The 12,740-nt window shown below is 46.9% G+C and overlaps 1 protein-coding gene across 5 annotated transcripts in view; it reads right to left on the bottom strand.

Annotated features, from left to right (window-relative positions):
- Nucleotides 1-12,740, bottom strand: part of FLNB (filamin B) — a 139,008-nt gene that overhangs the window by 32,652 nt on the left and 93,616 nt on the right. For 3 of the 5 annotated variants that reach the window (XM_027121191.1, XM_027121192.1, XM_027121193.1), the window contains exons 21-28: nt 11,492-12,089; nt 10,405-10,578; nt 9,239-9,401; nt 8,515-8,675; nt 5,308-5,475; nt 3,031-3,154; nt 1,847-2,003; nt 587-776 (exon numbers count right to left, since the gene is read on the bottom strand). In XM_027121191.1, the coding sequence (XP_026976992.1) occupies nt 587-776; nt 1,847-2,003; nt 3,031-3,154; nt 5,308-5,475; nt 8,515-8,675; nt 9,239-9,401; nt 10,405-10,578; nt 11,492-12,089 (1,735 nt within the window). Of the gene's footprint in view, nt 1-586; nt 777-1,846; nt 2,004-3,030; nt 3,155-4,182; nt 4,276-5,307; nt 5,476-8,514; nt 8,676-9,238; nt 9,402-10,404; nt 10,579-11,491; nt 12,090-12,740 lie in introns of all 5 variants that reach the window. The other 2 variants (XM_027121189.1, XM_027121190.1) reach the window with 1 other exon arrangement.

The raw sequence follows: 12,740 nt of genomic DNA, 5'->3' as shown, positions 1-12,740 counted from the left end.
CTTCAGAGATGGGGATTCATGGTTTGAAATCTGCTTGAAGCAACATCAGGGTTGCCCATGATATTCAATTGGTCATGTCTTAGAAATGGAAGGAACTGTTATGCTCTAATATTCCTGGAGAATTCCCGAGAGACTCAGACGTGAGTCCTGAGTGTTGAGGAAAAACCTAGATCCTTTCATGTGCTTCTCTAGCCCTGGCCTGAAATGCTCTTGAATATATCTCAAATAACTAAACCATCTACTCATGAAAGGCATAAATTTGATGCTTTTCATGGGAGCCACAGTTGAAATCGCAACAACTGAAATCTCCACAATCACCCACTTCAAAAGTAACTGTAATAGTTTCCATGTGCCTGGCACTGTGCTAAGCACTTTTCATGTCTGATCTCATCTAATCTCTGCAATAACAGTCTCTGATCCTTGGAAGAGCTTCTTGAACTTAAATGTTTTCCAAAAAGATCTTCCATCTAAGTCTGCCTGAGGCTAAGAGTGGTGGAGCATCTTGCCCTGATCACACAGCTATTAAGTGGCAGACGCTGGCTTTCTGATGCCAAAACACACGCCCCTGTCCTTGAGCTGCACTCACCTGTGGCCAGGCACTTGCTGGCATCGCCCGTCTGTGTGGCCCGGATGCGGTAGGGAGACAACGGGATGTCGTCCCCACCGTAGGTGACCCCAATCATATAACGTCCAGTCTTGTCGGGGATGTAGGTAACAGCGTATGTGCCGTCTTTATTGTCATGGACAATGGCTCTTTTGGGTTTTCCCTCTTGGTCCTGTGGATCACAGAGAAATGCTATTTAGGATGTTGTCATCAAGATGTAGAAAGCATTCAAAGAAAACCTTGACAGATTCTGCTCATTAATTAATGCCTCTAGCGGGAGGAAAAAAGAATTACTGGCTTAATACATTTTGGGAGGTGGTGGGAGCAGAGGGTCATAGATCCCTTTAACACTGTGATGGACATGGTCAATTTTTAGTGAATTTTCCGTCAAGGGAACGAACAGTTTTAGCTCCAAATCCATCGAAATGTAGGGAGACAAGGGGGCAGAGGCTCCTGCTTCTGCACCAGCACCTTCACTCTCCCTTCCGTCTTTACTAATAGGAACCTAATTCTTAGCTAGGTATGCTGCTTCCAGAATACGAGACGCCACTTCCTAGTATCCTGGGCCACTAGGTACAGCCATGGGACTTATGACAAACGAGAAGAGAGTGGAAGTCTCATGAGGGACTTCTGACAGGGCTGCTTAAGAGAGCTGATTGAGTTGGAAGGTCCCATTGTCCCTTCTGCTCTCTTCCTCTTTCTGGCGTGCCATGTGGATTGGATGGCCAGAGCACCAGCAGGCTCATGGTCCATGAGGAGACCTTAGGGACAGAAGCCACACGTTAGGACACAGGAGCGGAGAGGTGGAATGGAGCCTGCTTCCTTGATAAGCACATAGCACCCAGGCGCCTTGCCCGGCCTCTGGGCCTGTCTAACAAGAGAGAACTATCCCATGTGTTTAAGCCACTCTTATTTGAGGGTTGACTGTGATATGCAGCAGAACTTAGTCTTAACTAATCCAAAGGGTAATTTTAAACATTCAAACAACAAAAGATAGGAATAGATATGACAGAGAGCAAAATATATGAGATTCACCAAAATGTGGTACTTGAAGCTATACTCTCAGACTTCTCAGGCAAACCTGTCTGTTGTCCTGTACAATTACCGACTCTCTAGTGAGGAAATCAGACAAACATTTGTGTGAGGCTAGAAATTAGTTGTTAAAATCCTGGTTCTTATCCCTGGCTGCGAAATTAGGTCTTATTAATGAAGTTTGGCTCCAGAAAAATCATTCAAGGTTACCGTTATCTGAACAGCAAGCAGGCCTTCCCCGGCATCTCTGGCATCGATGGCAAACTCCACAGGCAGGCTGGCAGGCACACCATAGGTACTGAGGCCAGGGCCACTGGCGGTCACTTTGCTGGCATCGTATGTGGGAAGGACCTTGACCTTAAAGGGACTTGACAGACATACACACCCCAGTTCAGTATGGATACACTTCAACCCATCTACATCTGACCTCTCTTACACAAGAGACTGGGATTGAGAGGGAGGATTTCTACAGCATATAAGACTTAAGTGCCAAATCCAGTAGAAATTTACAACCGTGTAACCATCATCCAACAGACCAGCTTTCCATAAGTGCATTCCATGGGTTACAAACTAATTTCCAAATTAGTTTGGCAAACATGGGGTTAAACACATTTAACCCACTTTTGTTTTACTAACACAATGATCACCAAAATGGAAAGAAAAAATATTAAAACTGATGTTTCAATATTATCTTGTCCTCTTATTTTCTATTTTTAGTATGTTTTAGATGATTTAAGACCTATTAGTCAAATACCACATAAATGTAATTTATAAATTTTACCTTTCCACAGAGCTAGAGCTATATGTGTACCTTCATGTAAAAATATGCACATTTGGGGTACAGGTGAAACTTTTAAATTCTAAGTATGATAAAAAAAATCTTTGGAGACTCTTCTGAGAGGTAAAGAACTTTAAGCAACATTTTTTCTATTAATAGGAATGAGGAACAGGTTTTTATTCAACACCTTCTGGGAATGCTATGGCCAACCAAATTCTCAATTAAGAAGTAAAAATTTTTGCCCTAATCAGAAAACGAGTTGCATGGTCACCAGAAAGAAGACCTTGATGAACTAACGCACTCCTTACTGTCAGCTCACCTTTACATTAAAGATGGCTGAAAGGAACAAATGCAGGGGGGGCACGAAGAGAGCAGGAGGCACAAACATCAAGGCTAGTGTATTTTAACACCTGTGCAGAGCACGCCGGTTCTCAGTGATGCTGATCAGATGGATGGCTGGGTAAACGAGTGGACGGATACGTGGATGGATGGATGCGTGGGTGGGTGCACAGATGGATGGATACATGGATAGATGAACGGATGGGTGGGCCACCAGAGCAGTGCTGGTCACCAGAGGGGTGGGCTTGAACCCCTTCCCTAAGTGACAGAAGCTTACCTACGAGGGATCTCTTCATCAGCATATTTAACAGAGACCATGTAAGGCCCCTCCTGGGACGGGGTGTAGGTCACTGTGTGTGTGCCATCCCCATTGTCCACCACGTTCACGGGCTCCACCAGACCTGAGAACAGAGACGAGAGGGCTGAGGAACTGCCTGGCTTCCCCTTCACTCCACCTGGGCTGAGTTCATGAAGGATCACATTCATCCATGAGAGCTATTGGTTTCCACTGATAACACAAAGGCAAGCAGGCCATAATCAGAGGCCTAAGAAATCACAGGAGAAAGATTCCCCAATTCACAGCTGCAGAAATGACCCTGAGAGACACCTTTAGCTTTCTGTTGGCTGAACTACACTCCGTCGGACCTAGAGTATAATTAAGGAGACTGCCTGCACTTGTTGCTGGAGGGCATATGGTGAAGATGCTTGTTGCAGACATGCTATCCTTTCAAGCTGGTTAGGCATGCTTGGGATGAGGTAATTTTACTCTACAGCCAAGAAAGGGTCAAAGAGTCCAGATCTCTGAACAGCAAAATTTAACCAATGGGCCAGCCAGTTAAAACTTGTATCCAGGGGCTTCCCTGGTGGCGCAGTGGTTGAGAGTCCGCCTGCCGATGCAGGGGACATGGGTTCGTGCCCCGGTCCAGGAAGATCCCACGTGCCACGGAGCGGGTGGACCCGCTCCGTGCATGGCCGCTGAGCCTGCACGTCCGGAGCCTGTGCTCCACAACGGGATAGGCCACAGCAGTGAGAGGCCCGCGTACCGCAAAAAAAGAAAAAACCAAAAAAAACTTGTATCCACCTCTGAGCAAAGACCATCATGGCAGCAGCATGCTGGGTGTAGGGTGCAGGGCAGGTGAGGTGCTGATCTCATGAGGGTGAGAGGGCTCTCAATGTGACATCTGCAGGGGATGGTTAGAGGACACTTTAAAGCATAATCAAGGCATGCATTAGGTTGGTAGATTCTAGATCCCAGTTCTGAACCTGAGTGTCAGGATGCATCAGCTGAAGGGTAGGTAGATTAATCAAAGTGCGGCATACTCATTAAGCAATGCACATGAGGCAGGTACGAGGCAATTTCAGAGTTAAGGCCAGCAAGAGACATTCGGGTTACGTAAATCAGAGCAGCAGCTAATAGGAAAATGCAAACCTGTCTCCATAAAGTCACCCTTCAGGTCCCGTTTAAAGAACTCTGACATGGCTTTCAAGGGGCTGAGCCTTGACTGGGAATCCGTCTCATCAGCTAAAATTAAAAGGCTGTTATTTCAGAGTCCTCTGTAATAGACGTAGATATCTCAGCAAAGCTTTTCTCTCTTTCTCCCCTCTGCCCTGCCCTGTCTCTCTCTCTCTCTCTCTCTCTGTCCCTCTACCCCGCCCCCACCACACACACACACAGGTCTTGAAGCTCAGTAACTTTGTGGAATCAGATTCCAGCCCTATGACTTCATTTCCCCCAAAACCATTTCTGCTCTGAGCTTCAAAGGGCATAACCTCCTGCTGAAACCCATTAAGGAGAAAGTTCCTCTTCAAAGAAGGAAGCCCTCATTTGCCACTTCTGTGAAGCCAAGAACACATCACTGAGTAAAAATCCAGATAAGTTAAGATATTAGGCAGAGAATGGCACATTTTAAATGCTGGAAGAGGAAGTGTGATCACCTACTGAAAAAGGTAAATTTCAACGCACATCAGGGCTTGTCCCAAAATGGCCTGCTAGCCTCACCCAACCCAAATTCCAGGCTGCAAAAGGGGAGGCCAAGTTGCCAGCAAAGCCCATTCCCTAAGAGACCACCTCTCTCCAGGGAGCTGGGACAATGACAAAGCTACGTGTCACATGGGCTGAGTATTGCTCATTTCCAGAAATCTGGGGTGTGTTCCCACATGAGCACCAAATCCAACACCCACGCAAATCCAGACCCACCCCAGTCACCTCACAAATGCTGAAACACATCATTAAGCAGTTGCGATAATTTTACATGTGAGAGCCCAGATACTACTTGCTTCATCTTTCTACTTTCAAAAAATAAAACAAAATTTTAAAAAGACATTTAGGGTCATATTATTAAATGACAGAAAAGACAGGCCGCCGGAAAAATAACAGGCCTGCCAATTTTTTAAGCATAAACTTCTACAGTTTAGCTAGAACATGGAGCAATAAAGTAATTTAAGAAATTTAACCTAAAGTTCATGACTAAACTCAAAAGCAAAGTGCCTGCTCTGGGTCATGGCTGCCCCAGTCCAGGGCAGGTGTCGGCAGGAAGGCAGGATGTGTACTTACCTCGTGGGCCCATGACCCTCACTTCCAGTGGGGCCAGGCCGGCCTTGCTGCTGTCCACCGTGAAGGACTGCAAGACACGAGCTCGGACACCCGAGCCCACCCCAGGGCCAGCGATCTTGACCTTGCTGGGGTCCACAACATCCTTCACAGGAACCCTGAAGGGGCTGCCTAGAAAAGAGGTCACAGGATTCTAAGTACAGCCCCCCCTAGTGCCTGGAGACCCTCCTTGTGTGCACCCAGAATTGCACCATTGCTCTACCCAGGCCTTCACTTACACCAGCCCCAGTCAGTTTCTCCTGCCTTGCTGTGTTGTGCACCCAAGTGCACCTACTGTGTACAGACATGGCGCCAGGTTCTGGGCCCAGAGTGCTTAACAGCTCTCCAGGAACCCCATGCAGGAGAAGGATGAGGTAAGCAAGTCACTGTAACATCATACACAACCCATGTTGGGGACTTGTATAAGGTGCTGGTGGAGCACTCAGAAGACAATGAATCTGGTCTCTGGGAGACCAGAGGACGCTTTCCAATAACATATGAGACATATGGGTGAGCAGATGTCACTGAGAAGGGTTTCAAGCAGAGAGACTGGCATGTGCAAAGGCCTGGAGGTGAGGGAGAAGACAGGCTGTTGAAGGAACTGAAGGAACTGAGTGGTGGAAGGAAGGCATGGAGAGGACTGCAGGCTGTGCAGTCCACATTCAACATCCTCTCCCATAAAAGGCTCCTCAGGGGCCCCTGGACTCCTGGCCCTGCAACGTAGCTAGCACCGCCCTCCCACCACCACTCATGGCTTTCTTGGTTCCCTGGCCATTTGGGTGAAGCCTTGCTTTCTCCCTGAGTGTAAGCTGTGGTCCCCCTGCATGGCTGACCCCACCGCTGACACTGGGGCCCTCTGACTCTTTGAGGGTATTGATTTTAAGAAAGCACCACGCTCCATGCTGGAGTTTAGTGATACAAAAGGGAGTTTTATTTTAAAGAGAGATCGTTGAGGATTTCAGTATCAAGAAGTGATGGCAATGAACTAACTTTGAAGCCAGTCTCCAAGGTGGCCTCCAATGGAAGTGGTCTGAACTCAGCATGAAGTAGCCAAGAACCAACAAGGTAACTTTAGGTCTAGAGTGGCAGATACCAGGCAATCTATGCCACTCTCCCATTCTGTGCTCCAGGCAGACATGATCAATCAATCACAGCAGCCTTTCTTCCTGACGCAGTCATCCCACTTAATCCAGTGGTCAAAACAGCCATCACCAACAGACCACAGCTGACCCACCAGAGGAAACCTGGATATGCCATCGCGGGTAAGACAGGATACTTGGTTAAAAATAACCCTACTATGGGTTTGTGTCAGGCCAGGAAAAACCAGGCTAATATTTAACCAACCAGAATTTCTATGAAAGCAAATTAGAAGCTACCAGGTTGTTGAATGTTTCACAGCAGAACCTCATGCGCTACCTTTGCTATGAAGCCTGACACTAAGACAATCAACCAACGCTTTACTGAATGACTCTGACTGGGAAAATTCTGGGGTCCAGGAGAAGTTGGCATTTGGCTCTGGAAGGCAAAAGAGCCTGAAAAATAAAAAAGAGGCACCATCTACATCTGATGAAAAAAACCCTAAATGGGTCTCTTTCTGTTGTTATCCTCCAAGTTGGTCATTCGCTTCAAGCTTGTGCATCAGCCACAGGGGCCCAACCTCTCACCCCCTTCTGCAAGGGGAATTCCAAAGCTGATGGCATCCACCAGATTTTCTCAATAAGGTCAAAATAGTTTTGTTGCCTCCACTACCAGGAAATGCTCATCCCACTACTGCCTGCCTGGTGGGAGCCACCAGGTCATCTGCCCTGGCAACAGCCTTCTACCCATTCTCCAAGCTCTATTCTCCCATCCCACGAAGTGCACAGTTGCAAAACTCCAAAAGGTCCTCTTGGCTCTGTATGGTCCCTGAGCCCCGCTCTCTTTCTTTGTAAACACTTGGCAGGAAACTCACAGACGGCAGGAGCTTTGTCTCGTCTGTGGCTGAATTCTCCCTGACTAGTGATTATAGGAATTAAAAAATCTATATTGGAAGAGCTGCAAGGACAAGTTTGAGGAGAAATGTCATTTTAAATGAATTATGGCTTCAATGAACATCTGAGTAGAATGAGTTTGAGCTGAATTTCAATGCTTTCTGAGCAATGTGAAAAAGGAGGAGCGAGCGTGAGTGCGAGTGTGTGTACACATCTGCACATGATACGGGGAAAGAGCAGACAGAGTCAGGAAAGCATGTGGTCAGTGGACACTCCAGCTTCCTGGAAGTCAATCCACAAACCTGAAAGTAGGGCCCTCAGCCTGCCCCTTCCTCTCTCTGTCTCATCCTGGCTTATGGCCTTCAGAACAACACTGCCCCACCCGAGGTTTCTCCTGCTCTCACCACACATGAGACAAGGCATAAGGTGACTCAGGAGCAGCCCTGGAGTCCTTAGACTTCCGTCCACACCTTACCACACACTCACCTACCCTTCTAGACGTGTGTTGGGTGGCAATCATTTCACTATATAAACAGAACTAGAATCTATGGAGATTCCCCTGCTGGAGCATGAAAGTTGGAGGGCCCTTCACTATTTAAGTCATATTTTTTTAATGTTTGAATAATTTATAGCAGTGGTTCTCAACTACAGGTGATTTTGTCCCCTAGTGGATATCTGACAATATCTGGACACATTTTTGGTCGTCACAAAATGGGCTAAAAAAAATACCATACAATGAACAGGAAATTATTATTATTACTCCTATTTTACAGTAAGTGTACATACTACATCATTAAACAGAAATTAATATATAAGACCCTGAACTTGTGTGTCATTATCAGCTACCAGGACTGTCAATGGAAAACAGAAAACAAGATGTGTATACGACGAATAAGAACTAACCACAAAATAAAGTGAAGATTTTCAACTTTGTAAAGAATCAGCTTTCCTTTAAGATCTAGGTCCTTCAACATGTGAACAACCATTTTCAGTTAAAACTCCAAGCCAATGGTTTCTGGCATAATACTGGTCCTCTTAGGAGTTGGGATATACTTGGAGATGCAGCCCTAAGGAAAATTCTCACTTTGCAGCTACTACAAATATCAGACAGTTTTTCCCATTCAGTGAGACAAGCAAAATCAAACCCACTTTCATGCAAAAATCAATAATTCTTTGGGTGCCCTTCAGAAGGATAGCTTACCGGGGATGTGGGCTCCTCCATATGTGATATTCACGTCGTAATCCCCTGGAGCAAAGGGGATGTACTCAGCACTGCAACTGCCATCTTTGTTGTCTCTGCAGTTTATCTTTGACTCCGATGGTCCCTCGACAGTTATGCCAAGACCCCCAATTCCTGCCCCTCTGGAAAGTGTGAGTAAAAAGGCCAAGTTGTACTAGTGGTTCATGCCAGTCTGCTTATTTCCAAAATTCCTTTAAAATCCCTCTATAAACTATCCCATTTCGCCAACCAGAAACAGTGTAATATAAATAAAAACGGCTTCGACCCTTCCTTTCCAATGCTTATCCTTCATTGTTGCATTGGCTGGGTCTGAAAGTACAATTCAGGTATGAGACTTGTGACCAGTTTTAATAGGAATACTTCTAATATTTCACTTAAATATGAAATTGGTTCTATATTTTTGAATTACCACGTTAAGTAGCTTCCGTCTAGTCCTGGTTTGTTCAGCAGTTTTATGACTATTATCAAGGGCTTTTTGGTACTTTTAAAAGCATACTTGGTCTTTCTCTGTAATATATGTCTCTATGGAAGAAGACGCCTCACATATGAAATACAAAGCCTCCCAAAAGTTGGGAGACCATGATACATATGTAGGATACACCTATAAAACTTCCTGAAAGCAGTTAAACTACTTAGGGCTACTCCTTTTACAGAGTCAACACACAGATCCCAGGACCTTGCTTACCTGGTAACCACAGTAAAGACGTTGGGTTTGTTGGTAAAGGCCTCTTTCAATCCCGGTCCTTGAGCTTGAACCCGAGATGGCTGGCAGCCTTCGGTTACAGCCACTTTAAAGGGACTGTTTGGGATGGGCACATCATCATATGTCACCTCCACTACATGGAGGCCTGTTCAAAACAACATATAGAAACATATTTGCACAGGAGTCACTTACTTGTGGCAAATAATACTCTAGCAGTCAAGTCTATGTGTTATCCCATGTTATTCGAAAAGAACAGGTTGAACAAACAGCAAAGTTGGTATGATTTGATTTTTTTAAAAAACACAAACTGTTTGCGCTTTTGTTCACTTGGCAGTCACATACCACCCCCCATCCCCCAACACACACGCAAGGCCTCTCCTCCCAGCAAATATCACTAAGCCTATTTTGAAGACAGTCATCTTAAACACACCATCCTCATTTGAGAAAACTCCACCTAGCCACTAACCGAAAGACAAAGAGAAACCCATGAAATAGAATAGACAAGCATCCACGAAAAGAAAGTGAAAATATCTATACCATAAAGTTTAGGGATTATATATCCAGATAATGAGGACATATGGTGCTTTTATTTTTTTTATGCTTTATCAAAATTTTAAATTAAAAAATTTAATTTTAAAATTTAAATTCTTAATATTCAAGAAAGAAATTAATTATGTTAAAAAAATCGCACAGGGAATTCCTTGGTGGTCCAGTGGTTAGTACTCCATCCTTCCACTGCTGGGGGTTGGGGTTTTGATCCCTGGTCGGGGAACTAAGATCCCACAAGCCACGGGGCACGGCCAAAAATAAATAAATAAACAAAATAGGAGGTAAAAATTAAGGGAGAACTTTCCCCCTTGAGGAAAAAAAACTGCACAAACGAGCAACATGCCATGACATCACCCCATAACCTGCTCAGCTGAGGCTAAACACAGCCCAACTGCTACACAACAGGGCCAGCACGCCCGGCACTGAGCAAGCAGGTGGCTCTGTTCGGGAGAGAGGTTTCCACATTTCCCAGTCACTGTGCACGTGCTTCTGCTGAGACGGTCAAAGCACGTGGGGCAGGAGTTAGCGCCAGCCACCGGGAGGAAGCAGCCCCGCAGAGCTCTGAACGAGGGTCCTGTTCCAAGGAGAAGTCAACTCACCCTTCTCGAAGGGCGTGTATTCCACCTGGTAGGTCCCATCAGCATTGTCTGTGACGAAACACTCGGTGGAGGCCCCGGAGGGGTTGGCAATATGGGCCTTGATGTGGTCGCCTCCGACCTGCGTCAGGGGCCGTGAGTCGACCGTGAAGTCGGTGGTGGCTTCCCGAAACACATCTGCAGAGCAATCACACAGATAAGAATGTCGCTGTCACCTCAGTGTCAGGAGCAAACCCAAGAGCCAAGGCTCTCGGCACTTCAGAACACACTCGTTTAGGTGATCGCAGACAACCGGTTTCTCTGACTCGGAATCAGGAATATTAATGCCTCCCCACCTTCAATCTCCTTGGCAAAAGAAGCTTCTTCCTAAGCCAGGTAACAACACAACTGCCTGCACACTTCTTGGGACAAAGGTGGGATCTAGGACAGGTTAAAGGCTGAAGACAGCAAGTGTGGTATTAGCCAGCAGTACATTTTAAACCTTTTTCAGGTAAGTGCCCAAAATGCAATATGTTGTGTTTCCACATTTAAAGAGAAAAAAAACAGGGGCTTCCCTGGTGGCGCATGGGACACGGGTTCGAGCCCTGGTCTGGGAGGATCCCACATGCCGCGGAGCAACTAAGCCCGTGCGCCACAGCTACTGAGCCTGCGCGTCTGGAGCCTGCGCTCCGCAACAAGAGAGGCCGCGACAGTGAGAGGCCCGCGCACCACAATGAAGAGTGGCCCCAGCTCGCCGCAACTAGAGAAAGCCCTCGCATAGAAACGAAGACCCAACACAGCCAAAGATAAAAATTAATTAAAACAAAAAACACAAACAAGATTTCTGGCTTTGTCAGGAAAAAAAAAAAAGGGAAAATCTGACAGTGTTGGGAGTGTGAAGAAACAGAAAGCTGGGGTTGGGCAGCAGAAACACCACATGCTCACCCCTTCACTCTGCTCCCCTCTACTGCTCCCTGATGCAGAGACCACAGGTGAGTTATCTTCTACCTGGCCCGACCCCTATAGTCATTTGAGTTTGCAGCCCTGACTCTCTGAGCTTCCAGTGAGCCCCTGTTACTTTGGCAGCCACCCTCTTTTTCATGAAACCCACCTTTTCCTTCTATTCCTGGCCCAAAGACCTTGACCCTGCTGGTGTCCACGGCAGGCTCCACCTTGACCCTGGCGGGGAAGTGCGGTACAAGCTCGCCGCCGTACTTCATAGTCAGCGTGTACATGCCGGCGGTCAGGGGCACGTAGGTCACCGCATAGGTGCCGTCTTTGTTGTTCTCAATACAGACTTCAGCTTTCGCCCCCGAGTCCGAGACGGCTTCCAGGCCCAGGGCCCCCGGGCCTGCTTCTGAACAGTCCACGCTAAGCAGCCCTGCCTCGCCCACTTTCCCATGCTCCAGCCCTGGGCCCGATGCCACAACTTTGGAGGGATCAAACGGCATTTCAATGTCAGCTTTGAAGGGAGAACCAGGTATGTGGACTTCTTCAAAGAGGATGTTGACGAAGTACTCCCCGGGCTTTGTTGGGAGGTAGGAGACGGAGCAGGTCCCGTCGCCATTGTCCGAGCATTCAATTTTGGCCTCACAAGGACCTTCCACGGTTAGGCCCAAACCTCCAGTTCCAGCTCCTTTGGTGTCGATGATGAACTCGGCAGCCTTGCCCACAAGACCGCCTTCAAGGCCAGGACCGTGGGCCTTCACCTATTTGGACAAAGAATAAAAATCAGACTCTGCCCGAAACTGGTATCGCTGCTCAGCCAGCACCGCTTTCAACAGCCAAGCCTGCAATCGGCAGTGAACTGCCCCTCGATGAAGTGGTCCTTCTCCCTGGGGCCTAATGTGTCACACACACTCACCACAGCACTGAGTTACAGCCACAAGCAGTGGATGCTGCAAACGGCTGAGAAAGGGAGACCTGGCGGTGAACTCATTCAACACGGAAGGGCATGTCAGAGGCATGGCTTTCTCTCTCCTGCCAGGCTCGGCTCGAGGGCTGGAGCTGGACACCTAACATCTAGTCCAACAAACACACTCGGGTTTCCTGGGTTGAACACTCACTGAATGGCTTTCATGGACCTCACTGTTGCTTTGGCTGCTATACCTCCCTCAACAAATTCTGAATAATAAAAAACTGAACTATAATGGTGAATACATGTCATTATATGTTTGTCCAAACCCATACACTGTATAACACCAAGAGTGAACCCTAATGTAAACTATGGACTTTGAGTGACAACGATGTTGACATAGGTTCATCCATTATAACGGGTGCACACCACTCTGGTGGGCGATGGTGATAATGGAGAGGTTATGCATGAGTGGGGGAGGCGGGATCTGGGAAATCTCTGTGCC

The sequence above is a fragment of the Aethalodelphis obliquidens genome, unplaced genomic scaffold (genome assembly GCF_003676395.1).
Source record: "Aethalodelphis obliquidens isolate GAN/ISIS:26980383/991018 unplaced genomic scaffold, ASM367639v1 scaffold22, whole genome shotgun sequence".
Classification (NCBI taxonomy): Eukaryota; Metazoa; Chordata; class Mammalia; order Artiodactyla; family Delphinidae; genus Aethalodelphis; species Aethalodelphis obliquidens.
Note: the sequence above shows the minus strand (reverse complement) of the source record. Positions and strands in the feature narration are given on the sequence as shown.